This window comes from Nycticebus coucang, chromosome 16, assembly GCF_027406575.1.
Source record: "Nycticebus coucang isolate mNycCou1 chromosome 16, mNycCou1.pri, whole genome shotgun sequence".
In the NCBI taxonomy this organism is placed as follows: Eukaryota; Metazoa; Chordata; class Mammalia; order Primates; family Lorisidae; genus Nycticebus; species Nycticebus coucang.
The window spans coordinates 42,174,685-42,202,555 of record NC_069795.1 but is presented as its reverse complement, the minus strand read 5'-3'; the positions used below and the strand labels follow the sequence as shown (position 1 = coordinate 42,202,555).

Below are 27,871 nucleotides of genomic sequence, written 5' to 3'. Positions count from 1 at the left end.
TAAAAAATGCATGTGTTGATATACTGGAAATGCTAATAATTTTTTCCATTATTAGAATTATGTAACATTTCATTATGTACTTGACATAAGTTACGTTACACTTAATCCTCACAGCATACGTGCACATTAGTAACGTGGATTAATCACACTTTACTATTTCCTCACCTGAAAACGTTGTGGATTTAAGCAATTTATTACAGTAACACAATGAGCTGGTAGTTAAGTAAAACCTTACCATGACTGTTTCCGATTTCAAAGCCTACATGCATTACTACCTTGTAATTTTCTTACTTTACTGGGGCTATAATGTTGCTTTAATTATAAATCCATCATGTTACAAAAAGAAGGAAAATCACTTCTGCTCTGTTTAGAAAACCCAAGTTAAGTCTTAAATGAGTAATACTAAAATACCTTAAGCAAATAATAGATTTGTAAACAAACATCTATGTACACCTAACAGAACACAACAATTATAACGTTTCATAATTTGCACCTTCTACGTCATGAGGTTTAATTTGCCATTCTGATGGTAGATAATGGCTTCCTCTCCTTGCTTTTCCTTTCATAAGTGAAAAGTATTAATTTTTACATGTGAATTATGAATTGGTACCATGAAGTTATGCTTATTCTATTTAGTAACTTGATCATATCCCAGGAAGTATATCTTATTTACTGAGGTGGAAACAACGTATTTAAATTCTATAAAAATATTTTGATGATTTTCAGATGTTACATTTGATAAAGAGATCTGTTTTCCACTAAGACAAGGCTCATTTAGTTATATATTTTAGGCACCATATCATGTATATCTAATTAATGAAATACTATCTGGAAATCAGTTTTAAGCAGAACTTTGAGCCTCGCTAGAACTTGCTTTTTCAAAATTCTAACTAAACACTGACTTGAAAATACTCAGGAAGGAAGAGAAAATTCACCATTTCCCAGGAAACTTGGATCTCTCCTACACACGTATCACATGCCTAAAGTCTGGTCATAGAGGCCAGGCCTGAAATGAAATGAATGAATGAATAAAATTCTGCATATGCATGTTCTCCATAAACCACCAACAATTTCTGTCTTCCTTCCCTAAAACAATTCTGGGAAGAATAATGTGCTGTCAAAACTCAATGCATACTTCAAGTAGTAACATGTATGTTGCTTCACACCACCAGCTTTCTATAACATTGGCCTGTTCAATATTTTTGTACTACTCAGACCTTTGCTTACCACTCCTTTCCTTCTGGCTCCCAGCCTTACGACCATTTCATTTCTCATTAGCTTGCCTACTAGAATGTTTGGCAAGGGAAATAGAAGTAGCTTAAAAATCAAACTAGTCAATTAAGTCAAAGCTCCATGACCATTCAGAAATCAGATCAGGCTGCATTGAACTCTATAATTTAGGTATTTATAAACACATCAGTTAAGATGGGACAAGTCTGAAAATGTGCTTTGCATTAAGTTCAAAGATTCAGCAAAGTAAATGTACAAAGAGTAAACAGAATTACAAATATTCTACCTTGGAAAGAATTATTATTTTTTTTCCAATTTGATCCTACAATCCCGTTACTAGGCATCTACCCAAAAGGAAAAGAAGAATCTTAACTTAGAGTTTCCCTTGTGATTCTGACTATGGTAAAATGGGTTGTAGAAAAAGAGACTGTAATAGTAGTGAGAACTAGTTCGAACATAGTGAAAAAGATTATTTCTAACATGCAGTTCTCATTCACATTATGCCATGTATTTGTCCTCAAGATTGCATGCTTTCATGTGTATTTTGATTTACAGATGACATAATCAGCTTCCTCAAGACAGAGCCTGTATCACTCACTGACCTTGGAGACCTCAAAACACATCTGGGCATACAGACTCAACTCAATGAAAGTACTGTTCTATGACTCATGGAAATGAAAGCCATTAAAAATGAACAAAGCAAAATTTGCAGTAGGGTTTTTCTTTTGTTCTTAAACTGATAGATGAATAAAAATAGAACAGTGAGCTTTCACAACTGTAAAGGAAAGCAAATCAGTCTGTTAAAATCAGTTCATTTCCCCAACTATCCACAGTGGCTCAGAGATATCACTAATCATTGAATCACTGCTTGATGACAGAGGAAATATGATTCAAAATGTCTACAAATTCCAGATTCAGCACTATTTCACCACAACCTTCTTAACCACATTTTCCGTAAAAAGGGTAGAATAATGTGTGTATGTGAGAAAGTCAGTCAGAATTATTTTCTTTGCAGTTTTAAAATGAATGTTGGTTCGTAGATTTAAACATTTTCCTTTGAACATAAAATATTTCTTGATTATTGAAATATTAAAAGTTATTAAAACTTACTTCATTTCGAAAGGAAATGCTATTAACTCTCATTAACAATAGTAATTGTGTCTAACAATTTCCATCTTATTTTCAAAAGACTTAAACATATACTAATGCATCAGTGTAATTTATAAAATCAAAATTCTTGACCTTAGCAGCTAGCAGCTAGAAGTCTAGAATTAGGGTGGAAGGGGGGAAGAAAAAAGCATAAACAGGTGAAGGAGAGTTGAAAAAAATTGATAAAACATGTCTTACTATATCAAGGAAAAAAGGCTTGAATCATCCTTGATTCAAAAGAAAAGGTTTTAATTATAGATTTCCATATATTGTACCAAACTAATACAATAAACTAATTAAGGTACTTTTCTGAGGGTTTCTCATTAAATCTTTATAAAATATGGGACAATATCCTCCAGATTTCTTTTTTTTTTTTTTTGGTTCAAAAAAAAACAAAAAACCCACACTGGGTTTGAAACTGCCACCTCCAGCATATGGGACCGGAGCCCTATCCCTTTGAGCCACAGGGGCCACCCTCTAGATTTCATTTTAATCAAGAAATTACTCCGTTAAAATTACCCCTCATACACCTCCTATTTTCAATCAATGAGAACAGAGGCCAACTCCATTTGTCTCTAGTCCTCAGTCCAGCACTTAGCTGTGCACCAGTTACAATTTATCAGATTATGTCTCTAATTTTAAACTGGTTAAGGATAACTTTTCTTTTCAAAATAAGACTGAAAAATACTTTCTCCCAGTCTTCCTTAACCAACCATATTTATAAATCCTAACACATGGAATGCTTTCCATTCAGCTGATATAGACTCTTATTAAAATATGTTTACTTTAATTTGCGACAGAATTCAATATCTTTGTTGACAGAATTTAATATCATACTCTCCCATACTCCAGTTAGAGCTGGAGTAAGTGTAATTAGTGAATATAGAACTCTAATATGCTCTACTTGACTTTATAAACATTTTTGTCTTTTCCTTTTAAAACTTTCTACCTTTCATCTATATGTATGTGTGATTTGAAGAGATTAACATCTTTAGTAAAATACTGAGTTAAGTAATGATAGCAGGCTTGATGTTCCTATTTCAAAATGAGTGCCTTTAATGTTTTGCTATTGAATATAATGTTTGTAGGGTTTCTTCTTTTTTTTTTTTTCCTTTGGGACTGTTTACATATCTTTATCAAGCAAAAATATTTTCAATATGTGCTAATAAAAACTTAAAATGGTTGTTTGTTTTCTGCATCTATTGAGCTTTTTATCTATTAATGTAAATTTGAGGAATTATTAAATATTAAAGCAACTTTGGGCATGAAATAGTATTTTTTAATACATTGGTGGATATGGCATCATAATCATTTTAGTATTATTGAATTTTTATTCCTGCATTACCATGACCTGTTTTTTGACTTTCTAATAATAGTTGTTAGCTTGATATCCAGATATTACTAGCCTCTTGAGTTAGTGGTGATTTTTTTCCTTCCTTTCTGCAAAAGTGTGTGTAAGACCAGAATTAGTCAGCTATTATACTAATGCATTATTTTTGCCTTTTATTATGAGAGTTACTTTATGTTTAAATTAGTGATCCAGAAAAAGGAGTTTGGGGGCACATGTAAGTCATGTAATTTGTATTTAATCTTTCAAAAATAGCAGAAAACCTTGCTATCTAAATAACTGAGGAAAATATACAGCATCTTATACTTTTATAATTCAAATGTGGTTAATTCTTCCAAGAGACATAAGTGGACAATGATGAAGAAACAAAAAGAACATTAATATGTAAACTAGCATTCCTATTTTATTTTTTCTCTAATATATTGACCAGAGATTTTCATAATTTTATTGATATGGGCACTCAGATGGGCATGATAAAAATCTGTGTCACCAGAATTTCCAAAATGTGTTATTCTAACAAACTATTTCTGTAAACTGTTAGTAAAATAAGAACAGCATGTGTATTGTCTATTAAGAACATGATATGAAGTGTAACACTCGGGAAAAATGCAGAAGGAAACTTTTAGAGAGAGGCAAACAAGAAATAATAAGAATTGGGCATAATTATTAAACAGTGATATCCTGTTCAGCAAAGCTTCCTTATCCTACAAGGCAAGGAAACAAGAGAGTGTAAACAAATGGCTAAGGTGTTGCTGCAAAGTGGATACTCACATCAGTACAGATATATTTTAATTATGAGAAATCCTGCCCGTGACATCCCTCAATAGTGAACGTTACAGCTAAGTTGCATGACAATTTTTTTTAATTTCCAGAAAATAATCCAAGGAAAAAAATACATCAGCCTCATCCATCATAATTCCTTCTACTTACTAGTTAAAAAATGGCCAATGGGAGGTATCCTTGGCGCTTGAACATCATGTGACTAATGGTGTGATGGCAGAAATATTAAACATTTGCTAAATACAAGCTACATCCTTTTGAACTTCAACTAAAATTGATAACATGTGTTAGAATCCAGTTCTCAACAGAGTTTGTACCCACAGCTTTCTGTTACTTTGAAGATCAGAGGCTCTCTCACCCTCTCTTGTTTAAGATCATCAGGCTCAAAATGTACCATTAAAATTGTTTATGGCTCAATTCAAATGAATGAAAATATAATGATAAAAACTTTCTTTAAATGATTTGAAAAGCATACATTGTATTGGACCTTGTGTTCAAAGCACACAATTTAATAGCAATAATAAAAAGTTACCTATGTACGAAAAAGAATTATTTTCAAGAATTATTTTACATACACCCATATTAACCGGTAAAGTCTACCAGAGTAGTAATCTAGATTTGCATAATTCCTTGCCATTTTATGTATTCTTATGTGGTCTCATTTGATCGTTAAAGTATCTGAAAATAATAAAGTAGTAATGATAATGACACATTGCTAGTAAGTAAGTATTTGTGAACATTTTGATTTGCAGGAGGTTCACAACCAGTAAGGCTGAGTCAGAACTTGAACTCAGATCAATGACTCGTACCAATCAGATCAACATCTTCCCGAGATAATGACATGCTTTTTCTTCTTTAAATACACTTTTGTTTATTAAATTATACACTCTGCATCACTCATGTGTGTATGTGTGTTTCTGAACTCTGCAGGTAGATTGCTTTAGAAGTCATACAGTCTCAGGAATCAAAGAAAACAATAGGAGGAGAAGACAAGATTGCCGTATTTATGCATCAAATACAACATATTAACTTTATCACAAGGAGTATCTATTTCCTCTCAGATGTTACAGGGTGCCAGACTAAGAGCTTATAAATATGCCACAGAGGAGTCCAAAAATCGAATTCTAGGGCTACTACTGTATTATGATTACAATATATGAGATGACTGGGATTTTATATAGTCAGATTTGGCAGCTTCTTACATGCTTATTTGACCAGGGAGATATATCAAATTCAGAACTCTCACCCTAAGAGTAAGGCAGTTGTAATCCATATTAGAATGTTATAGAGCCAAACTTGAATAAGATATTTAACATATAATAGCTGCAATTTTAAAGGCTATTTTTAATGCATTTTTTCATAGTTGTGTCTTGGAGGTTTATGAATTTCTTTGTCTGGTTACCATAATTTATATTTAGTTATTTCATTTTTATATCTATGAAAATTTGCCACCATAATTATAGTTTAATGTCGCCTTTCATTTAGTAAATGGTTTCATAGGAAATAGCAAAACATAATGGGTAGCTTTCAATAATTCACAACTCCAGAAACAAGGACATTAACTCATGTTTGATAAAATAATAGAACCTATTAGAAAGGTTAAATTTAAACCTAATATATATTTGACCGTAGCTTTTATCTTATTTTTTTCTGAGTTGTAGGTGTTTAGGAAGATAGGAGATAATTCTATCCATCTCAAAATGTATTTGTTTTCTTCACCATTCCCTGGGTGATACAAGCAGTTACATCATTGCACTGCTTTGAAAAATTCATTCAATTTAATGAATTGAGCACCAAAGAAGACACTGATCTTTCCTTCCTTCCATCTTTCCTTCCTTCATCAGTCAATCAATCTTTCATTTTATTGTTCAATATTAGTAAATTAAGTAAGAACTATAATCCAGGGTCTATTTTCAATCACCAATAACCAAATTACATGGATTTTTGCCCTCTTTTTCCTTTTAGGTATTAAGGGTTACTAACTTTCTCTAGAATTTCTTTGAAGCTTGAGGAATTCCTTTCTGTGAGGAAGTTGTTAGAGAAGATTTAAAAATAAAAATACAGAATAATAATTACAATTAAAACAGCAGAAACCTGTTTTTGTACAGAGATAAAGATTGAGATGAACACCAGTTCCCAATGCCATGTCTAACACTTTCTACTTAGACAAGTACTTACCCCTTACTTTTTGCTTACCCAAACATAAATGAGAAATTATCATGTCTAATTCTTGGGTTAGTGGTAAGAATGAAATCATGGCACAGGATCATAGCAGACACATACCAGATACTTTATAATGAAAAATGTAAAAATTGAGATTTAGAATAGCGGATGCACAGGTATAAGTGAGTTTTCTCTACCGGGACTCAAGATCTAAGGACGAGCACTTGATGAGGATGTTATGGAGGACACTGACCGGGAAGATGACATTAAAATTCCAGTGAGATGTGGTACTGTATTTCTGTAGAATACATAGCAGAGAAAAACAGTGTAGCTTTGCCCAGAAGGAACAAAGGATTTATACACTATCCTAATATTTACTACTGCTAGCAAGTGTTTTTATTAGTAATTTAAAACATTTAAAAATATGTTTTCAACAGAAAATGTGTTAATCTTAATATGTCCAATACTCTGATTTTTAGAAGTAAAGAGGCAAAAAAAATACTTCTTAAAAATTAATATGGGCATGCAGTATGTGGATAAACTATTCCACATCGTTAAATTCTTAATCCCACTTCTTATACGTAAAGACTTGAAAGGAAATCAAAGTATACTTCAAGTATATTATGCTCTTATGAGGGAGGAAATGCCTTTTTAGTCACACTAAAGTGAGAATTGGTGTTAGTACCATTTGGAAAATGCTCTATGTTATGTTAAAGGGAAATATCATTGTGAAAACCATAATGAACAATGTCTGTTGGTAACCATACAGCATGTAAATGTGGTGCCAATGAATTCTCTCCTAAACGATGCCAAATTCTCTGCCATATGCTGTCTTTCACTGTAAGGAGTATGATGCCAATTTTGCTTATTCTTCATTCTGTGCTTTAAAATCTTGGAGAAAAAAAAAATCCCAGATCATTCTCAAAAGGTTTGCATTAGGATTAGAGCCAAAAATTACAGAACTGCCTCATGGGATGCCTTTTGAGCCTAGCTGGAGAAACTATCATGGAAGTAAGTTTCATATCTCTACCATGGGCTATGAGCCAGAGTTTCCTCGGAGCAGTCAGGAACCCATCTGTGACCCAGAGCAGAACTATTTGAAATCCACAGAGAACCAAGAAAAGGCCTTAGGTCTACAGTGATCCCAAAATGTACAGCTCAGAAGCATTTCTAAGACTCCCATGATTTTCCTAAAGTCAAAGGAGCAAGGGCAAGGTAAAGATTTGGAAACTTAAATCAGACTTTTGGACAAAAAAGAAAAGGCAACTAGCCGGGAGTTCCTGTCAAAATTGAGTCATTATTTTTCCTTGCTACTGAACATACCTGAAACTTCACCACAATTCCTTTTTAATTACCTTTTAGTTAGTATGTCATTAGGTAGTTTAATGCTTTGCTCCTAATATTTTTAAAAGATTTTTTAAGATCTAAAATAGCACTCTTAATATAATATTAGTTAATTATCTTTGCTTTATTATCAAAGAGAGGCATGTTAATCTTAAACTAGTCTTTTTGTTAGAACTGAGATACTTAACTAAAAATGATCAATATTCTTAAATAGCTAGATTTAGATTTGAAGAACCTTTCTCAACATACACAAAGGCAGGTCTCCAGACTGACTTACTTTTAGTAACAACTCCTTCCAGTCGAATGATATTGGGGTGGTCAAACTGTCCCATGATGCTTGCTTCTCCTAGGAAGTCTCTCCTCTGCTTTTCCGTGTAGCCCACCTTCAGGGTCTTGATGGCCACTGAAATCTCTTTCTTTGAAGGGAGTTTTAAGCGGCCACTGCATACCTCTCCGAATTCACCTGTTAAGAATGCAGAAAAACAAGAACATATAAGAAATTACACACACACACACACACACACACATACACACATGCAATTATCCATAGAGAGCAACTCTTTTCTCTCAATAATTTCATTGGAGATATTTCGGCCTTTCAACTGCAAGACGTACACTAGAGTGCTCCAAATTGTTTTGGGTAATACTACTATGATGAGATTGTCTAGGAAACCTTAGGATATCCATACATTGGTAGAAAATGGACCTTGTAAGAAGATACACATATCTTAGAGTACTATACACCGAATCATGTAATATGAAAAAACAAGAGCTATGTTGAAAGCTGCATCTATTAGACTTTGTACCCCTTCTTCTAAAAGCTACTGTTAGCTCAAGTAATTCACAAGACAGCACAGATAGTGATTATATTTGAGCACTAGATTAATTTTCAGATGTATTTATTCTGTTTTATGAAGAAGGCTACATACTCTCTGAAAATGAGAATTTGTTGTATTAGATTTTTGGTATGTTACATTATTGACATAATGGTTATAAAGTTCTCTGAGCTTTGGAGGGGTGAACAACAATAAAACAGTATCAAATAAAAAACACAGCATGTCTTACCTAAAGATTTACCATAGACCTATTTTCTTAGACTTAATGTCTTCAATAAAAATCATCTTAAATGTGCAATTAATGCAGAATTTGTTGAATATGAAGTATTGCTGACTTTTCAATATTCTAGCTTAATTGATATAAAATTATCTGGAACTTGTATGGTCACTACTTTTAGCGTACATTGTTACAGAGAAGATTCACCACCATTCATTTATTAGATTTTGAGCTTCCTTTGGGAAGAGCCCTTCTACATTTACTTCTCTGTCCCCACACTTCCCTAAGATGGCTGCACGGCAGCCCCATAGAATGTTTCTTGCACACTGAAGAACTTCTAATATTGTGTGGATTATTAGATCTGTTTTGTACCACATTAAAAAATATAGTTAATATTAAATGAGGGTTTTTTCTGAAATATTCTAGGATTAATTGCATGATTGATATTTTTGGCTCTTAATGGAATGGAATAACATTCTTGGTCCAACCTTATAACTTTGAGTTTTCTATAAGCTTCCTTCCCTATGTAGAAGCCAGAGAAAAATGAGATGATTCTAGTCTATTTTGTGTCCAAGTAAATGGTTTGACCCATAAAAGTAGCAGTTGTCATATGGATTTGCCAGCAATAAATGGCTTATCTTTCTCCAGGAAAACATTAACTTTCTCCAGACCTGACTTCTTCCCCATCATCTAGTCTTGCCAGTTTTCAAAGCAATGGTTCATGCTGTAACTTGGCATTTAAAGCTCAATAGCAGATTTCATGCACTTATTTAACAAATACTCATCAACTGGCAATAGTTTGGCAGAAAGTATGAAACATACAGAGCTGGAATCATGACCAGTCAATACTAGTTAATTTTGGAGAAATGTAGTGAAGACAGTGGTATCTGCAGCTTTCGTGTTCCTTAGGGGATAGGCAGACTTAGGGAGCAGAATTGGAGAAAGATCGTTGATCTCACTAACCTCAAGGGAGAATCTATAATCGTCATAAATGTGGGAGTATTAGAAGGGAGGTGAATTATTATGTAATGAAATGCATCTTCGAATTTCTTTCCTTACACAGGATTATCAGAACATCATCGAAGAGGTCTAGTTCACTTTGGGTGAACATTAAGTTTGAGCAAGCCATAAAAATTTTAATTTTCTGAGATTTCAGCCATTATCATCAGTCAACATGGTACCAGGGATCATATTTTGAATACAGATGTCATTTCTAAGTGACGTTACAGGTCAGCTTACAGGGGAGATTCTACAAAGTTGTGTTTGAGAGGATGTAACCAGGAAGCAAATTGCATAGTGTCTATTTACGCCTCTGTCCTGTATACATTTTTAATTCTGGGGGAGGGGTTCAACCTCTGTGAGCCTCTTTTTCCTTTTCTATAACATGGGGACACTACATCTCTTTCATAAGGTTGTTGTGCGGTTAAGAACAATTTATGTATCTGAAGCACTTGAAAAAGTGCCAGACACATAGTAAGTGCCATCTAAGTCTCAGTCTCTATTTATCTCTTTGAATTCAGATCCACCTTAAGAAGGATAAATTGTCTATCTACCTCTCAAAAGTTTCTGTTTATATCAAATTAATAAACAAATGTAAAATGCCACATGCTCTCTTAATGCAAGAAATGGTTCTGATGATGATGGTGATAAGAAAGTTCATATCACACTAGGCAGGCATTTGTGAAGAGCATTTTGTAAGAGAACCTCACAAAGGAGATGGAAGGAGTGAGTTCAAATGTCAAGTGGGATATCTGAATATACTATGTACATATACAGGGTGGACGTAAAGTTCGTGTGCAATTTAAAACATTTTAACATAGTAAATTGCACACGAACTTCTCGTCCACCCTGTATAATTACCTTCAAAATTCATACAAAGAAGATTAGTAATGCTAATTTAAAAATACAGTAGTTAGTAATGTGTTTATTTCATCAGATAATTACTAGAAATAGTTGCCAATTTTTTTTTTTTTTTGAGACAGAGTTTCACTTTGTCACCCCCAGTAGAGTGCTGGTGGTGTCATAGTTCACAGCAACCTCATACTCTTGGGCTTAAGCGATCCTCCTGCCTCAGCCTCCTGGAAAATTTGGAAAAGTTTATAAAGAATAGGAAACCGGGCAGCGCCTGTGGCTCAGTGAGTAGGGCACCGGCCCCATATGCCGAGGGTGGCGGGTTCAAACCCGGCCCCGGCCAAACTGCAACAAAAAAATAGCCAGGCGTTGTGGCAGGCGCCTGTAGTCCCAGCTGCTCGGGAGGCTGAGGCAAGAGAATCGCGTAAGCCCAGGAGTTAGAGGTTGCTGTGAGCCGTGTGATGCCACGGCACTCTACCCGAGGGCGGTACAGTGAGACTCTGTCTCTACAAAAAAAAAAAAAAAAAAAGAGTAGGAAACCACAATTCCTAATCTTTCCATATAGGCATGTTTTATATTGTCTTAGTCAATTAACTTTTCACTCATAAGACATAAAAATTAGATCCTGTCATTTCTAAGTAAAAACTACCAGATCTTGACTTCATTTAATCTAATAAGTGCTCTGGTTATCTGCTCTTTGAAATATGCATACTTTGTGAGAGTGTGCTTTGTTTTCTGATATAAGATATGAGTATAATATACTGAAAATAAAATTTCTTACATTAATTCATTTAAAACAAAGGAATAGAATCTACTTGCACTTAAGTAGAATGACCCGTCTTCTCCTGCACTAGTCTCAAAGCCTACTCTTTTGCCGGGTTGATAAAAGAAGCCCAATGGCTATTTATCAGTGAAGTGTTCGATATCAATTATCTATTTTACCCTTCACAAAAGTCCTCTGAATGGGGCATATTGCGATCTTCAGCGTCCAGCATGGGCTTTGAAGCTAGAAAGTACAATATCCAAATTTTATTTTTCCATTTTGATATGACCATGGCCATTTACATTCTCAGCTTTTGCTTTCTCATATGCTGAAATGGGAATATATTGTCTATATAAAAGGGCTAATAAAACCATATATTGTGTGAATTCCTAGCATAAATTAAATCATTTCCAGTCCTATGTCAGGCTCCTTCAGCATAAAGATTTTCCTGTTCTGCTCCGATGTTGTACAACGTGGGAAAAGCTTTTTGTTTGTTTGTTTGGTTTTTGGTGCCTCTCGGTCCATGACAAGAGGTTAGGGACAATGCTGAGTACATTCTTTGGTCCTCAAACCAAGGTTGATCATTGGTTATAGGACAAAGTAGCCTGTTCAATTTGAAAAACTGACAGTTATCTCAGAATACACAAAGTTCATGCACAGAGTGGACAGAGCTGATCAGTATTGTGGATGTTACGTTTATGAGAAGCTCCTACAACTGGAAAAAATAATATTTTTCTGGCTGATGGAAATTCCAGTTGTGAACAGTTATATCCTTTACTCATTAGATAAGAAGGAGAGTGGAGAAAAAGTGCAGACATGCCTTTCATGCAGAAGAAATCTCATCACTCAAGCTTGTGAGCGAGCGATGTGAGGAACAGAAATTCAAGAAAGAGGGAGGAGACTCATTTTTTGATGCTGAAGAAAGGCTAAATGGGAAGATGCATTTTATAATGTAAAATGGAAAAAAAATCAATAACGGATTGCAGGGTTTGCAGCAGAAGAAATGAGAAAGGTGAAAGGAGAGAAACCATTTTCTACTGTGTGACAAGCAAGAGGAAGCCTGGACTGCATCCTGAGATTGCATCAAAAAGTATCACACTCAAAACCATTATAAATTAAAATTAAAAAAAAAAGAACACACTTGAATTATTTTGTGTAACCCTAAATAGATAATAAAATCATATTTATGTTTTTCTCTTTTAAAACTGTAGGATAATTGCAAGTAATCCATTGATCCTTTCCCATCCAAAATAAACAACAGCTGGGAAGTATGCAGTGGCAGAAAAATTGGATTAGAAAAGGTATTAAGAGCATAATAAATATTTTTTCTTCAGAAATTTTAAGTATTAAGAACCTAATAAATATTTTTCTTTAGAAATTCTTTTCACTTTTAAAAGAATCACTGAATTGAGAAATAAAAATAAAAATTATAGTTATGAATTCTCCATTAATATAAATTTTCTTCTTTAAGAATGTTAATTCATATCTCAGCTTTAGTTTTATTATTTGAAATATGGATATAATTTTTCTGATGATTTAATGTATAAATTAGTTTCTCTAACATATTAATTTATATATAAAATTTATTGCAGAAAACTAAATAATTAACCTATCTGTGTGTGTGTGTATGTTTGAGGAGGGGGAGAGAGAGAGAATCTTTCCATAAATTTAATTGACTATGAATGTTATGTCATGGGTTGAAAAGGTTAGTCTTTCTCATGATGGAAGATGGTTGCTAATCAATTTAGCATAACTATTAAATTTTTATGATTTTATGAATAACAATACATTATATTAAAATTTTAAAAGAATGTAGGAAATTGGTAAATTTACACATGAAACAAGGGTAGCACTTGGTGATTGTTACTGTAACTGTTGGTAAAATGAGTAAATGCAGGTTCTTTGTAGTATTATACTATTCCATCTATGTTTGAACATATTTTAAGTCTCACAAAACAAAATATTTAAAAATTAGTAGTTTTTAAAGTACAGATTTCATATTCTATCTTGATAATGATCAACCCTCCAAAGGCTAATCAAGGCAATCTAAAATTAGGTATGGAAACTTTTCCTCCTCTTACCAGATTATCTAGTTTAATATGCAAAGTTCTTATATTGCATTTGCTACAACAGTTTCAACACAGGACTAGTGCAGTCTTGTAGGGAAACAGTAAAACCAGCCAGACAAAAACTCTCTATACTGCGAAGCTGTTCACAAAGCAGTATTGTACAAATGAAACAAAGTTGTCAATATCTATCGGTTTGGCACTGGATTAGAACAGGCATACAGTAAATGTATATACTCTCAGATTAGGTAGTTTTAGATTGTGCAAAAAAAGTAGCTACTCTATTTTCCTTCCATGAACACAGTTTCATATTTTAACATTTCCTGCAAATGTGAATTTTAGAAGGATAAGGCATGAAGAAAACCAAAAGAGAAGCTTTAGTAAATTATCATCTCATTTTTTTTTTTTGAATGTCTCAAGCAGGTATTTTTATTTTTTATTTTTTTTTTATTGTTGGGGATTCATTGAGGGTACAATAAGCCAGGTTACACTGATTGTAATTGTTAGGTAAAGTCCCTCTTGCAGTCATGTCTTGCCCCCATAAAGTGTGACACATCTCATTTAGACAATATGGATTACCCAGATTTTCCTGTTTGTATACTAACTACGACATGGATTTAAATACTACTTTGGTGTACAGAAAAGAAAACAGAGAAAATTAAATGCACATTTTTGTAATAAATATATAAATCTAGTACTTGCAGAAAATGTGATCTAGTATGTTATACACAATGCAATGATTTAATTTCTCAATCTTTGACTTTAATTCCTGCATCGACATAACTAATTTGTGTTAAAGAGCAGCACTGAAGGATGAGATGATGGTGCAAAACTCTTTACTGTTGAGAATGGTTCAATTTTACTTTTTAATGGTAATTTTATTTCCATGCATACTACATATGCCATGGATGTCCATGTGTTTCTGTGTAAGTATATTTAATATTATTATTTTAGAAATATCTGAAAGTTTTCTTGAAAAAATGCAACTGCTATTAATAATCACTTCGTAGGTAATCCTGAATTTACGGTTCAATGAATTAATGATTAGAACAAAAAGATGCCTAAATAAAGACAGATTTAACATAAAGTAAAAATATGTGAAGTCAAGACAATATTTAAATGGAGCACTTTGTTATTTAAATTATCCAAGACAGTTGTCATAAAATTCATGTAAAATGTGTTATGATTTTATTTTGTGTCTTTTTTTAAGTCCAAAGAGGATTCTGAATTTGAAAATCAAAATTTTCAATTATTGGGCTTATCTAAAATGAGATATTGTGCCGCGTGACCAGTGTAGCCATGGGAAGACTGAGTTGTTGCTGCTGCCACCTCTAAAATTCCGTAAATGAAAGGTAGCCATGGTCTGTGAATCTGTAAGTGTGGCCCCTTTGAAATCATTATGTTCCATTAAAATGTCATTTATCTGTTGCTTCTCTTTGTTAATTAACTCAGGAAATTCCTCTTCCTATAGCAGTATGCCAGGTTTGAGACACGGAGCAATCTCAGACAGCATTCTAATTCACAGCTGTGAAGTTGCGATGCACAGACAGAGAGTAGTAGGCGGGCAGGGGTTACTGTGGTGGTACCTGCTCCAACAACTTTGTCGATGGCTATGTTGGTGGCATCCAATTCCTTGGCAAACTCATGAACTGCTTGTGTCGGGTCTTCGTATGTATGTGGGTCAACATAAGTCCTGAGACCTGGAAGTTTTACTGTGTAAGAAAAGGAAGAAAAGCATTATGTTAGCTGTATTTCTAAAAACTTTTCTGAGCAAATTTTATAATATTATTGGTTAAAAAAATGTCCCCACATCTATAAGGTGCACAACCTTTAGTTGATCCTGTGGTATCATAGAAACTGGCAAACACTGGACTAAGTGTTGAGAAATTTAAGAAAAGAAGTTCTCCAGGAAGAAACATAAAAAGGAAACACAGAGAATAATTTTCTCTGCAAAAACACTACAAGGAAAATGGACATACAAGAAAAGGGATTTAGAGAAGATGGGTCAGAGTTGAGGAGGCCTAATAATCATTACTAGTAGCACTAATGAACCAATACTATTGTGCTATTGAATAGTCACGGTTCTATGAATACCACAGTGACTGAATTTCAATGGTAATGCAGCATCTGACAATAAGTCCAAGTATAAATAAAATACATGGAAAGTTAGATAATTACTGTGATTATACATAAATTAAATGAGATAAAATTGTACATCTTCTGTCTGATGTTGTATTACTTATATTATTATTCATAATTATTATTTATAATTATTGTTATTCATAATCAAAATTCCTATATGCAAAATACGCATATATTACATATTATATGCACACTTCAATATAGTATAAATTAACTGAAATCTTATTGTATAGCATTTTAACATAATTAAATAGAATATAAGTATTGTCTCTGAGTTTAATAATGGTGCTAGGAGTTAAGTTCCAAACATAAACCATATATATAATTTGTTAAATAGGAATCTCTATAATATATTTATTTATTGAACTATTCTGAAGGTGAAAATTTTAACCATATTCTGTAATTCATATATCATAGTTAAACAATACAAGGAATCTTTTGGATTTGATTTTATATTAATGAAATTGCTATTATTTAGAAAAATTACTCACATTAAAAACAAATTGCAACTTTCAGAAAGCTATCTTTCTCTGAAAGAAACCTGAATTTTTATAAAGGGAACCTAAAATTTATTAAAGTAGAAAAACATGCTCTAACACGAAAGAAAATTGCAGGTTAACTCCCATAGTATATAAACCAATATTATTGATTTTGCTTTTAATTTTAGTAACATTGATAACATTGCTGTAGTATGTGCTATAGATGCTCAGTAACATACCTTTTCATTCATTGCATTAAATTATTTAAGGAAGTTTTTCTAACCTAACAAATAAAACCAGACATTATCATTTCCTATATTACATCAGAATAGGAGAACACTCTGTATGCAACAAGGATTTCTTTGAGTTCATTTTGTAATTTGCACAAATATTAAATAGATGTAGAGATTGGAGATGCCAGCAGTTTTGGAAAACAGTTAACACCATGAACACATGGCTGAGTCCGGGATTCCAGAGTCTGGGTTAACAAGTGATCAGTTCATTGAACTAAAAGGCAAATTCATGAATCTCATCATCACGGTACATTACAATTCATGTTCCTGTGATGCTTTCATAGAGGTTTTGAGTAAAGAAACACAGGCATAAGAATAGATGAGTATTTCAAAAAATAAAAACAGTGGCTGAGAGAGGGAGGGGAGGTACGAACTCTGAATTCCTCAGTTATTTCTTGGGTAACATTGACACAGCATAACAGCAATGGTGGGGGGTGAGGGTGCAAATGGAGAATGTGGAGGAAAGGCTAGTATATCTCTCCTGCTTCTGCCCGCTGGCCACGACTGCCGAGGAGCAGGAGTTCCCCAGGCTGAGATGGTGTGCGGATAATTTGAGAAGACACCACTATCTCAGAAGTTAGCGTCCACAAAAATGGGAAAATTCAAGTCCTGGCCCTTGCTTTGGGTAAACTCTAAGTCAAGTAGCTTTTGAAGTGACGGCTGCACTTTTAGAGTTTTTCTATCTTGGATATCACAGCAAAAAAAGGGACAAGTCAGGCCCATGAGAGAGAAAGTTCTAGAAAACTTGTTCAAGTGCCTACCGTGAGACCCTGTTCCATAATTCACACTCTATAAATGTTAGAGAATATTGACCTAATTATAGTTTCCTTGTTAAAAATGATTGTTTATAATTATCGATATCATCAAGGTTTCCTAGTGATAGGATTTGCGTTCAGAAATATCCACTCCTTTTGAGCTCACAGATCAGTGAACATTATTCCTTTGCTATAGAAACATAATTCCTTTCTAAAAACACAAATAGCAGAGTCATCCATTAATATAGTACCCTACTATATTTTACCATTATGCCAAAATGATTTCTAACATTATCAATATTAAAACAGCATTTTACCCTTAAAATAAGAAATAGATTAAGGAAATCTACCATGTATTTCTTGCTTCTTAGTAAAGAAAACTGTTAAAGTAAATAACCATAGAGTTACTAAAATATGTTAAGAGTTTAGTCTTGTTGGAAATATTTTAGCTTAGACAATTTAGTTACATTTTTATGGAGACTCATACTAGATTGAGGCTGTGATATATAATTTTCCACTTTTGATTTGCCTAGACTTAGTAACGTAAAGAAATCTAGCACTTCTTTTTAAGAAAAGAAAGGAGAGACACTTTAAGTGTAAGGTAAAATTTTTTTTTTATAAACAATTACAAATGTTCCAGCTACCTAGCTACCTTAAGAAACTTAAGAATATCAATTGGGGGAGATTTATTGTCATCAGAATGTACATAGATTATAAAATGAGTTGCTAGGAACAATGTCTCAAATATTTTAAATAAGCCCTCGCTTTCAAAAGCCTTGAAAGTGAGTTTTACCATTACCCTTCAGTACCACTAAGCCCTAGGGGATATATGCGTTACTAAATAATCTGAAAATTAAAAATCATTCCCAAATAAAAATCAAATCAATCATTCTCATTCCTCATAATTAAAATAAGATAAATTGCTTTTCCATCCACAGGACACTTGGGGGGAGAAATTACAAATATAAACACCACCCTCACTTTCAGTAAAATGTTCTGTTCACTGTGGGAGCTTTGGCTGCTGCTAGTTAACTGCTGACCCCAGAGGTTCGGGAATCAGGTGATTCAGACTGCAAGGCACTTAATCCCTTTGCACCAATAATTAAGGGCAGCACACAGAGTAACTGGGCTCTGTCATGAAAACCAGATAATAAACACATGCACACGTGTTAAGCTGCACTACTTTACAGCTCGTTCTGTGCAAACACAATAATTTACATTTCCATTTTACCAGCATGAGTTGCCCTAAGAATAGCAAAAAGTAAAAAGGCCCAGCCAGAAAGGGCAAGGGGACAGGATCTTAGGAGGTGAAACACATTTCTTTCCTTTTGAAGCAATATTATAGGATTTGTAACAAGGCTGGAGGGAATAGTTCATAGCTGGAGCTTTTTAAAGTAATACCAAATAAATGCTCTGAAATAAACCAGCTGTAGTATTAAGGGGCAGAAAGTTTATGACATACATATAAGTTACTTTATGCCTTTGCAGCTAGGATAAAATGCATTTCTTTTTTGTTTGTCTATCATAAGAACATTATACATTTGAAATAAAAATTAACGTTTCAACATACTTCATCATAAAAGCCAACAGCAAAACAGACTGGGATGATACAGAAATCTGCTTGCAATTAGCACACAAAAGTTTATCAAAGCTCCAAATTCGCAAGGCTTATATAATAATTCCCACAAAAATCCAGTCAGTGTGGTCTTGCATTAAAGACAATATTTACGTCATAAGTTCAACTCAGACTGTGAGCAACTTTATCCAAAAGAATGATATTGTTCTGACTAATTTATGCATGGATGTTGTAACATTGGTATTTTCTGGCCCTCTGATAACAAAGGTAGTCAAATGTTCCATAACTTGTCCATGCATTCTTTTTAGACTTTTGAGTCAGTATCCTAAATTAAAATATAGGGGAACATTCTGTCTTTACAACTAGTTGGATATCATGTAACTCCAAAATAAATAGTTTATTCAAAAGGCTCTTTCTTGGTTGGTTGATAAAATGGAGTAAGACACTTCATATAAACAGAGATTGTTTATATTTATTTAGAAGTTAGGAATGAGAAATCTCCTATTTAGATTTTTAGCAAAAGACCTATATCACAGAAATTGAAGATATGCTTTGCCTTCCATCCGGGCATTGAATATACTCAGTTTTTCCATTAAGATACCTTTGGATTCTCTTTGTCAGGGTGTGCGGTGGTTCTCCAATTTTAAACCAACTATTGCTAAAACTGAAATGGTAAAAAAAAACAAACAAAAAAAACACAAAGTTTAGAAACTTACAATGCCCATTCCCAAAGTGAAGTCTTTTCTCATCTGCGCCATGTTTGGATTTGTTATAGCCACAGAACCTAGAGGTAAGTGAGGGGAAGAGAATATGTAAGGAGAATATATGAAAAACAATTATCTATCTTCACAATGTGCCAGCAACACAAAATAAAAGATTTTCCTCAAGCAATTAAATGCTTTAGTGAAAGTTTAATGACTTCGTAGTTTCTAAATCCTCCATGGAAGCCTTTTCCTCTGGAGACCCTGGAAAGCTGCCTAATGAGATATGTAGAACTGCTTCCCTACTGTGCAGACCCCTCTAGTTCAGTTTTTATAATGGCCTTAGAATGTGTTTATAGTATTTTTTAACAACTACTGTTAGAAAGAATGAAGGGTAAAGTCCCCATTGGTAATGATTAGTGCTGTGCAGTGTTACCAAGGTTCTGGGTGAGAAAGTGTTGAGGAAATCTGGGGTTATTTGAAGAGTGAGGAGATAATTGGAAAAAGAAAGTAAAAACGAGGGGTAGGGTCAAAAGCAAGAAGAGAAGTGGTGTGCCTTAGAGAGTGGGGACAGGAATGGAATGGAGAGCCACAAATCAAAACTAAGGATGGAGAAATAAAGAGAGGGAGGAGAAAAAGGACCCAAGTATGAGTGGTGGTGTTCTTATTTGTTAAGCTACTTAAATGGTCATACTCTTCAGATTTTAACTGCGATCAAGGGCAGCAAACCAAGCAATCATGAAAATAAATCATAAAACAGACTACGGCCTCACCTCCCAATCAAAACATATATCACAACGGTCAGGAGAATGATGGCAACTGCCGCTGAAATGGCGATCATGACCACTTGGCTGCTCTCACCAGAGATGGAGAAAGCTGTGAGGTTGAAGAGGAAAACACGAAGGATCAAACATTCCCACCTCATGACTGACGTCTACATGGAAATGCTGACAAATTAAATCATAGTATCCTGCTTTAGTGTCTGCTACAATACAGAAAAAAATTCTTTATTTAGCATAAATAAAAATAGACATTTCCCATAGTAATGCCTGAAATTTCTGCCTAATTAATAAGATTGAATACTGTGTTTCTATGGCATTGATCAAACACCACTTGAATGCTAACTACTACTTTCAAACACTACCGTGTGAAAGATCTAGGACGGTTTTCTCCGTCCTCTTTGGCAAAAATCTTGGATGAACCAGAAGTTATCAGAGGTGCTTAAAGAGATGGTACAGATTTATCAGCATGAAATTATAAAAGCTTTTTCCTTAACCTTGTTTTGCCCCCGATAAGGATATTTGTTTAAAAAGAGGCATGATATTTGTCTGTGCACCTCAACACCTATAAACAACCAATGTTGTTTCCCTGTATTTCCTACCTTTGCAAATGACTCCTTCACTCATTCATGCACCAAGGTAAGGGTTTAGCAAAAATCAGCCCAGAATCCAAACCCGACCTGCATCAGTTTGGTATATCCAACAAGCTTGGAATGGTTTTACACTTTTTAACAGTTGTAAAAAGTCAAAAGAGAAGGATTTTGTGATTTGGAAATTCTATATGAACTTCAAACTAAGGTGTCCATAAATAAAGTCTGATTGGAATACAGCCATAAACATTCATTTCTGTATTGTTTATGCCTAATTTTATGCTATAATGGACAAGTTCAGTAGTAGCATACCGACAGTATGTACGCATAGCCTAAAATATTTATTATCTGGCTCATTACAGAAAGTTTATTGACTCTTGACTCTGTCCAATGCTTCTCGAACTTTAATGCACACACAAACCACTTGGGAATATTTTTGAAAACGCTTTTTTTTTTTTATTTAATCAATCTAGAGTGGAGAATCACGTTGTATTTTTTTATGAGCTCCCAGGGGATCCTGATTAGGTTGATTCCAGACCACAACCTTTTGGAGAGCAAGGAACTAGACCACAAAAACAAAGTCACCCAGTCCTCTCCCTATCCCAATCATTCTGTATCTCCTTAATCACCAAATCTTCTTAAATATTCTAGTTTATTTATTTTTCTTCTAGATGATCATTAGCCATTCCTAATTAGGCCCTGTTTGTATGCCTTTCCTATTTCCTACCTTGCCACAAGATTACTCCTTCAAGACCATGAACTTAACTATGGAATTCCTATGCATAAAATCTCTGCAGGTCTCTCCATCACTTTCCGGACAAAACTCAAATTCTATAGCAGAGCATGTAAAATCATTTAGAATCTATTCCCTGTCCAAAGTCCCAGATTCATCTTCTACAAACTCCATAACCATCCTAACCTCTAGATTTTCTAAAATCTTTAAACGGCCTTTTAAATATTTTATATGCTCATATTTACATATGTTGCTCCCGGGGTAAATGCAGATTGAATACATGGATAAATTGTGACTCCAGAGAAGAAAGTTTAATTATTAGAATATTAAAACTTCTCTAGATGCCAACATGGCATCTTCAACCTGATCAATTCTATATTTGGAAACTCTTCTCAAAAATATGTGGTTTCAGGAGTAAATGATGTAAGAAAGGAAAAAAAAAAAAAAAAGGCAGACAGGCTGTTAGACGTTTCCTGTCAGAAGCACCTGAACAAAAGAGCCCAGAGTGTGGCAGGAGAGTATTCTCATAATATAAACTGTGGCAAGCACTTTATTCTTTACTACCAGCAAATTACTGTTTATCCTACTGTGGCAGTCGCAGGAGTGCTTGCTGCCAGGAGTACAGGGGGCAGACAGCCTCCAGCTGCTGCACCTTCACAATTCACATCAGCCTTCAAGGGTAGGTCACATCAGCCTTCAAGTGTAGGTCACATTCCCTCTCCATGACTAAACAGGGGAGGGGCCGGCGTCCTGGAGCCAGGCCTTTCCTGCCCTGTGCAGGGCTCTGAGAATGGGTGGCCTGCGTTCCGCTCCGGGGCATCTTACTGGCTCTGCCGAGACCCTCCAGCTGCCTTGAACTCTGGGGCTCCTCCTCCCCAGCTCTTCTGAAATTCCCTTCAGAGCTGACAGACCTACATCCCAGGAGCAGGCGCTGCCTGCCCACTTCTGTTCCATCTCCCTGTGCCCTTCACAGACATTTCCACTATCACACTTGTGTGCTGTCCATCCATTCTGTCTGTGCTTCCCAGGGACTGCGCTGACATATCCTTATCCATTGGCTTATAGATCAGTGGGGGAACAGTTGGTAAAATAGCTAAACTCAATGTTTCAAAAATATTCTGTAGCACACAATGATAACTCTATTGCTTTTAATGTTTTATGCTTTGATAATTTACAAAGAGCAACAGACTTTGGGTTCAATGGTCATTTTGATGAGCCAGTTTATACAGTAAAGTTCAGTGGAATTCAGAGGGGAAACATGATATAGGAGAAAGAGTAATATTCTATTTCTTTTCTGTCAAAGATAAAATTCAACCAAGACTTCTCTAGTTTCTGCTAACTCTAAACACTTTATATAATCCCAAATACTATTATCTAAAGTGGATAACCAAATTGGATCTTTTCTTTGTTTTGAAACAGTTTCACTATGTCACCTTGGTAGAGTGCTGTGGTGTCATAGCTCACAGCAACCTCAAACTCATGGGCTTAAGTGATTCTCTTGCCTCAGCCTCCCAAGTAGCTGGAACTACAGGCACCTGCCACAACACCCCGCCATTTTTTGGTAGCAGTTGTTATTGTTGTTTAGCAGGCTCAGGCTGGGCTCAAACCAGCCAGCCTACTGGTGTATGCAGCCAGCACCATACTCACTGAGCTATGGGTCTCGATCCGAAAATCAGATCATTTTTTATTGCTGAAATTAGCTAGGGAGAAAATATTAAAGAAGACAATTGATTTATTCTCTAATAATTTAACATGATATGTTGCTAAAATTTTATATCTATCACATTTCTTTGAAATTCAGTTTGAATTTGTTTTCCCACATGCCCTCACTTCACTTCTCATTTTACTCCATGTGACACACACTTTCTCTTTCCAGAGTAGAGTAGATTCGGGAGCTCATTCTCAAGGATCAGAATGCCTGGGTTTGTACTCATTTGTTATATGACAAAATTTGTGTGAGAATTAGATGAGTTAATACAAGTGTCCTTATGATAAAAGGATTTTTTTCCTTCTGGGTAGATACCCAGTAATGGGATTGCTGGATCAAAAGGGAGGTCTAGTTTGAGTGCTTTGAGGTTTCTCCATACTTCCTTCCAGAAAGGTTGTACTTGTTTGCAGTCTCAACAGCAGTGTAAAAGTGTTCCCTTTTCTCCACATCCACACCAGCATCTGCAGTTTTGAGATTTTGTGATGTGGGCCATTCTCGCTGGGGTTAGATGGTATCTTAGGGTGGTTTTGATTTGCATTTCTCTAATAGATAGGGATGATGAACATTTTTTCATAGGTTTGTTAGCCATTCGTCTGTCTTCTTTAGAGAAGGTTCTATTCATGTCTCTTGCCCATTGATATATGGGATTGTTGGCTTTTTTTATGTGGATTAATTTGAGTTCTCTATAGATCCTAGTTATCAAGCTTTTGTCTGATTGAAAATATGCAAATATCCTTTCCCATTGTGTAGGTTGTCTCTTTGCTTTGGTTGTTGTCTCCTTAGCTGTACAGAAGCTTTTCAATTTAATGAAGTCCCATTTGTTTATTTTGGCATGATTTGTTTTTTTAAATTATCTTTTTTTTATTTTTATTTTTATTTATTTATTTGTGTGTGTGTGTGTGTGTTCCTGTTTTTGGCTGGGGCTGGGTTTGAACCCACCACCTCTAGCATTTGGGGCCAGCACCCTACTCCTTGAGCCACAGGCACTGCCCTTATCTTTTATTTTTATTTATAGATATTAGTTGTCTATTTTTTGAGACTTTGGGAAAAAATAATAATAAGTTAACTGATGAAAAAATGAGTTAATACAAGTAAAGCACTTTCTCAATATTCAAAATACTCAAAAAATGTTATATATTCCTATTGAATCATTGCCTTAGTAAAAAACTTGCAAAAGTACTGTTTTCTATAAAATTATGGATGAATGTCTAATTTTATACATAAATTTCTCGAATAATGATTCAATTCTACCTTTATCAGGCTTCTTTCATGTCCCCTAATTGCAGGCCCTAAGAGATGAAAGTTGCCCCACACTCACTCTTTAAAAACAGCATTAAGAAAGTGGGGGGCATCCATGAGTGCTCATTTAGTTGTCCCTGGGGTTTGACTTCTTGGACAGTAATATTCCATGGAATCTCCTGGTTCTAAAAGTCAGCTTTGTTCCACAGATTTTTATTCTTGTTATCTAAATTATGAAGAATTTATAAAAACACAATGCACACATATATGGTATCTACTGTTTTGGGTATTATGTTAAGCACTTCACAAATACCTAACTTAAACAAAATAGAAACATTACTGAGTTATGCACACGATCTTTCCAAATTTCCAGATAGTGTAATTGAGGCACAGAGACTTAAAATGACTTGTCAAGTTCATCTTAATAATGTCCACCTGCTCCAAAATCCTGTTCTGAAAGCCCACATTCTACCTGGCTTTCCAGGGCACAAAGCGCATACCCTGGGTTGGCTTCTGTCCAGAGGTCAATTGGACTGTCTACTTTTCCTGTCATATCACTGTCTGTGCTTCTTGCACTGGCAGAAGCTGCCTCCACGCTAGGAAAATCCTTTATTCTCTTGCACGCCAGGCTTTTGTGGGTCTTAGTTTAGCCTCCTTTTTTTTTTTTTTTTTTTTTTATGTGCAGTAGCGGCAGCACTGGATCAGGTCTCTGAAATTTGAGGATTCTGGGTTCATTGCCATGCACATAGTATAAAAGGAAATGGGAGTATCTGAATAGTGTACCAACAGGATCACATGAAGTATTTATGAAAATACTTTAAATATGGTCACAAAAATGCATGCATTCTCCATAAAATCAGACACATCACCTTTTAATAGTATGATTTTAGAAAGTTTACTTAGCCTCTCTGTGCCTCAGTTTCTTCATCTGTAAAATGAGGGTGATAATAAATGTAAAGTGCTCACATGTGAAAAGTAGGATAATTGAAAGCCCTTGGGAAAATATATGCTCTGCCATGCCTTAACACCTTTCCTATAAACTAACTTCAGAAAATTTTACCTACATTCTCGCACAAAATACCCTGTGTTCTACTAAGACACATGTATATGTAGTATAAATGAGAGCTTTTAATGTAGTCCAAACAATTACAATGGGAGGAAAAAGCAAACAGTTAAAGAAATCCAAAAGTGAGTTTTCTTTCCATTTTTTCCATTTTTATGAAAATAAAAACAAAAATACTTAAATCTTTCAAGTTTTTAGGAATATTAGATATATCATTTTGGTTTATAGGGTGAGATTTGATTTTACCTTCTCATTCTAAAAAAAAGGAGATTTTTTTTCTTATCTATCTTTAAATCCTGGAAGGATTCTACGGTGAATCTGTAAGACTTAACTGAGTTTTTAAAAAATAAACTGTGCAATTGATAGTATTTTTGTATATGGAGAGGAAAAAGAAAAAAAATCATATTTTAATTTATATTTTGTTTTTCTCTTCTTTCTCTCATCAGTGGAAATATGGCAAGTACAAACTTACTTGGCAAAAAGTTCCAAGACCCTGAAGTTTTCAATTGAGATCTTTTTTATATTTCATACATTGAAGTCTTGATAGTTTATGCACAAATAAATGCTGCTATAGCAATATCCATGGTAAGTCTTGAATTACATTAGAATTTTAAAATTTGTTATTGTTTTTGCGAATATCAGATAGGGATAAATGCTATTTAAGACCATGCAATATTAAATGGTTGCTCCAAGATATACATCAACATAAAAAATGTTTATCTAACAGTCATCTGACCCTCCTGCCTACGAATATGCCTAATTTCTACCACAGGATATAGCAAACATTTGCTTTTACTACTTCTATGATCTGGAACCTTTCCTGGTAAATCAAATATAGATTTCTTTGATGCATTTAATTCAAATATTCATTTAAGAATTTCAAAAAAATCCATCTATAAACATTTGAAAAGAAGAAACTTCATTTTAACCACTTAAAATTTGCAAGATCACTTAGAATTATTAATGTTAAGTTACAGTTATATTTATTATTGGGTCGCTTAAAGTGTATAATTTGTTTTAAGTCTTATTCACTATAATTTCTGTAGTATTTTATGTTTTGTCTCTAATATCCTCAGAGAGTGGTTTCTCCATGCTTATTTCATCACATGAAGATTAAAGGAGGTCTCTATGGGTAGATTTCTGTGTGAGAGGAAGGCGGCTGTCCTTTGAGTTGAACTGTCATGTTTGAGCTGTGTGAGAAGATGATTTCTGAAAACACTGGATTCATAATATCTTCCAGAATTTACAGCTTCTTATTGTAAGCAGCATTTTTAATTGTCTTAGAAATAGTAAGCCACAACGTATTTCCATTATATGAACCTAAACAGTTTTAGGGGTTTTGGTTAATCTTGAACATTTCTATTAAATATTAAATTGGGGTGCAAAAATATTAACATACAGTAGCAATACGATTTTATGTCAGAAACAAAATATTTAGACAATAGGAAATTTTGGAAATTTTATGTCAGGAACAAAATATTTAGACAATAGGAAATATTAGCATTAGGGAAAAATGGCCAATTGTAACAGCCAAGAGAGATTATAGGGATTCCTTTCAGTAGAGAGCTGAATGTAGTCGGACTCTTCCTGGATAATCTATTCTTAGTGGTATGCATCTTTGGTCACCCTTCTAGGTTGCTTTACAACTGTGAATACTTGTTAAAAACTGATAGCAATGTGTTTTATTTTTCCCATGACAATTAAAATAACATGAATTAGAGCTAAAACAGGTTTATGCCCTGTAGAAAAGATGACCTCATTCATCTTATCGCCCCCACTAAATATTAACCTGTTGGGGTATATCAGAAAATTTATTTAAGTATTCCCAATTTCCTGAACACACACATACAAATACTAATGTTTGTATACATATACATATCTATGTATATTTGTGTATACGTATACACATATGTTCTTCAACTCGTCCTTTGAAAGTGTTTTAACTTCTTATAGACTGCTCATTAATTAATAAGTTAAATGAAATCTTCAACTCTGTTTACTTTTTACTATAGACATGATTTTACCTTTCTGAAAATTATATTTTAGTAAGGGCCTTTCAAATGTGA

At 34.2% G+C, this 27,871-nt stretch overlaps 1 protein-coding gene across 2 annotated transcripts in view; it reads right to left on the bottom strand.

The window, feature by feature from the left end:
- The window catches only part of EPHA3 (EPH receptor A3), a 330,559-nt gene that overhangs the window by 45,535 nt on the left and 257,153 nt on the right, over window positions 1-27,871 (bottom strand). For both annotated transcript variants that reach the window (XM_053565304.1, XM_053565305.1), the window contains exons 8-11: window positions 20,467-20,569; window positions 19,709-19,776; window positions 15,334-15,459; window positions 8,292-8,477 (exon numbers count right to left, since the gene is read on the bottom strand). In XM_053565304.1, the coding sequence (XP_053421279.1) occupies window positions 8,292-8,477; window positions 15,334-15,459; window positions 19,709-19,776; window positions 20,467-20,569 (483 nt within the window). The remainder of the gene's footprint in view (window positions 1-8,291; window positions 8,478-15,333; window positions 15,460-19,708; window positions 19,777-20,466; window positions 20,570-27,871) is intronic.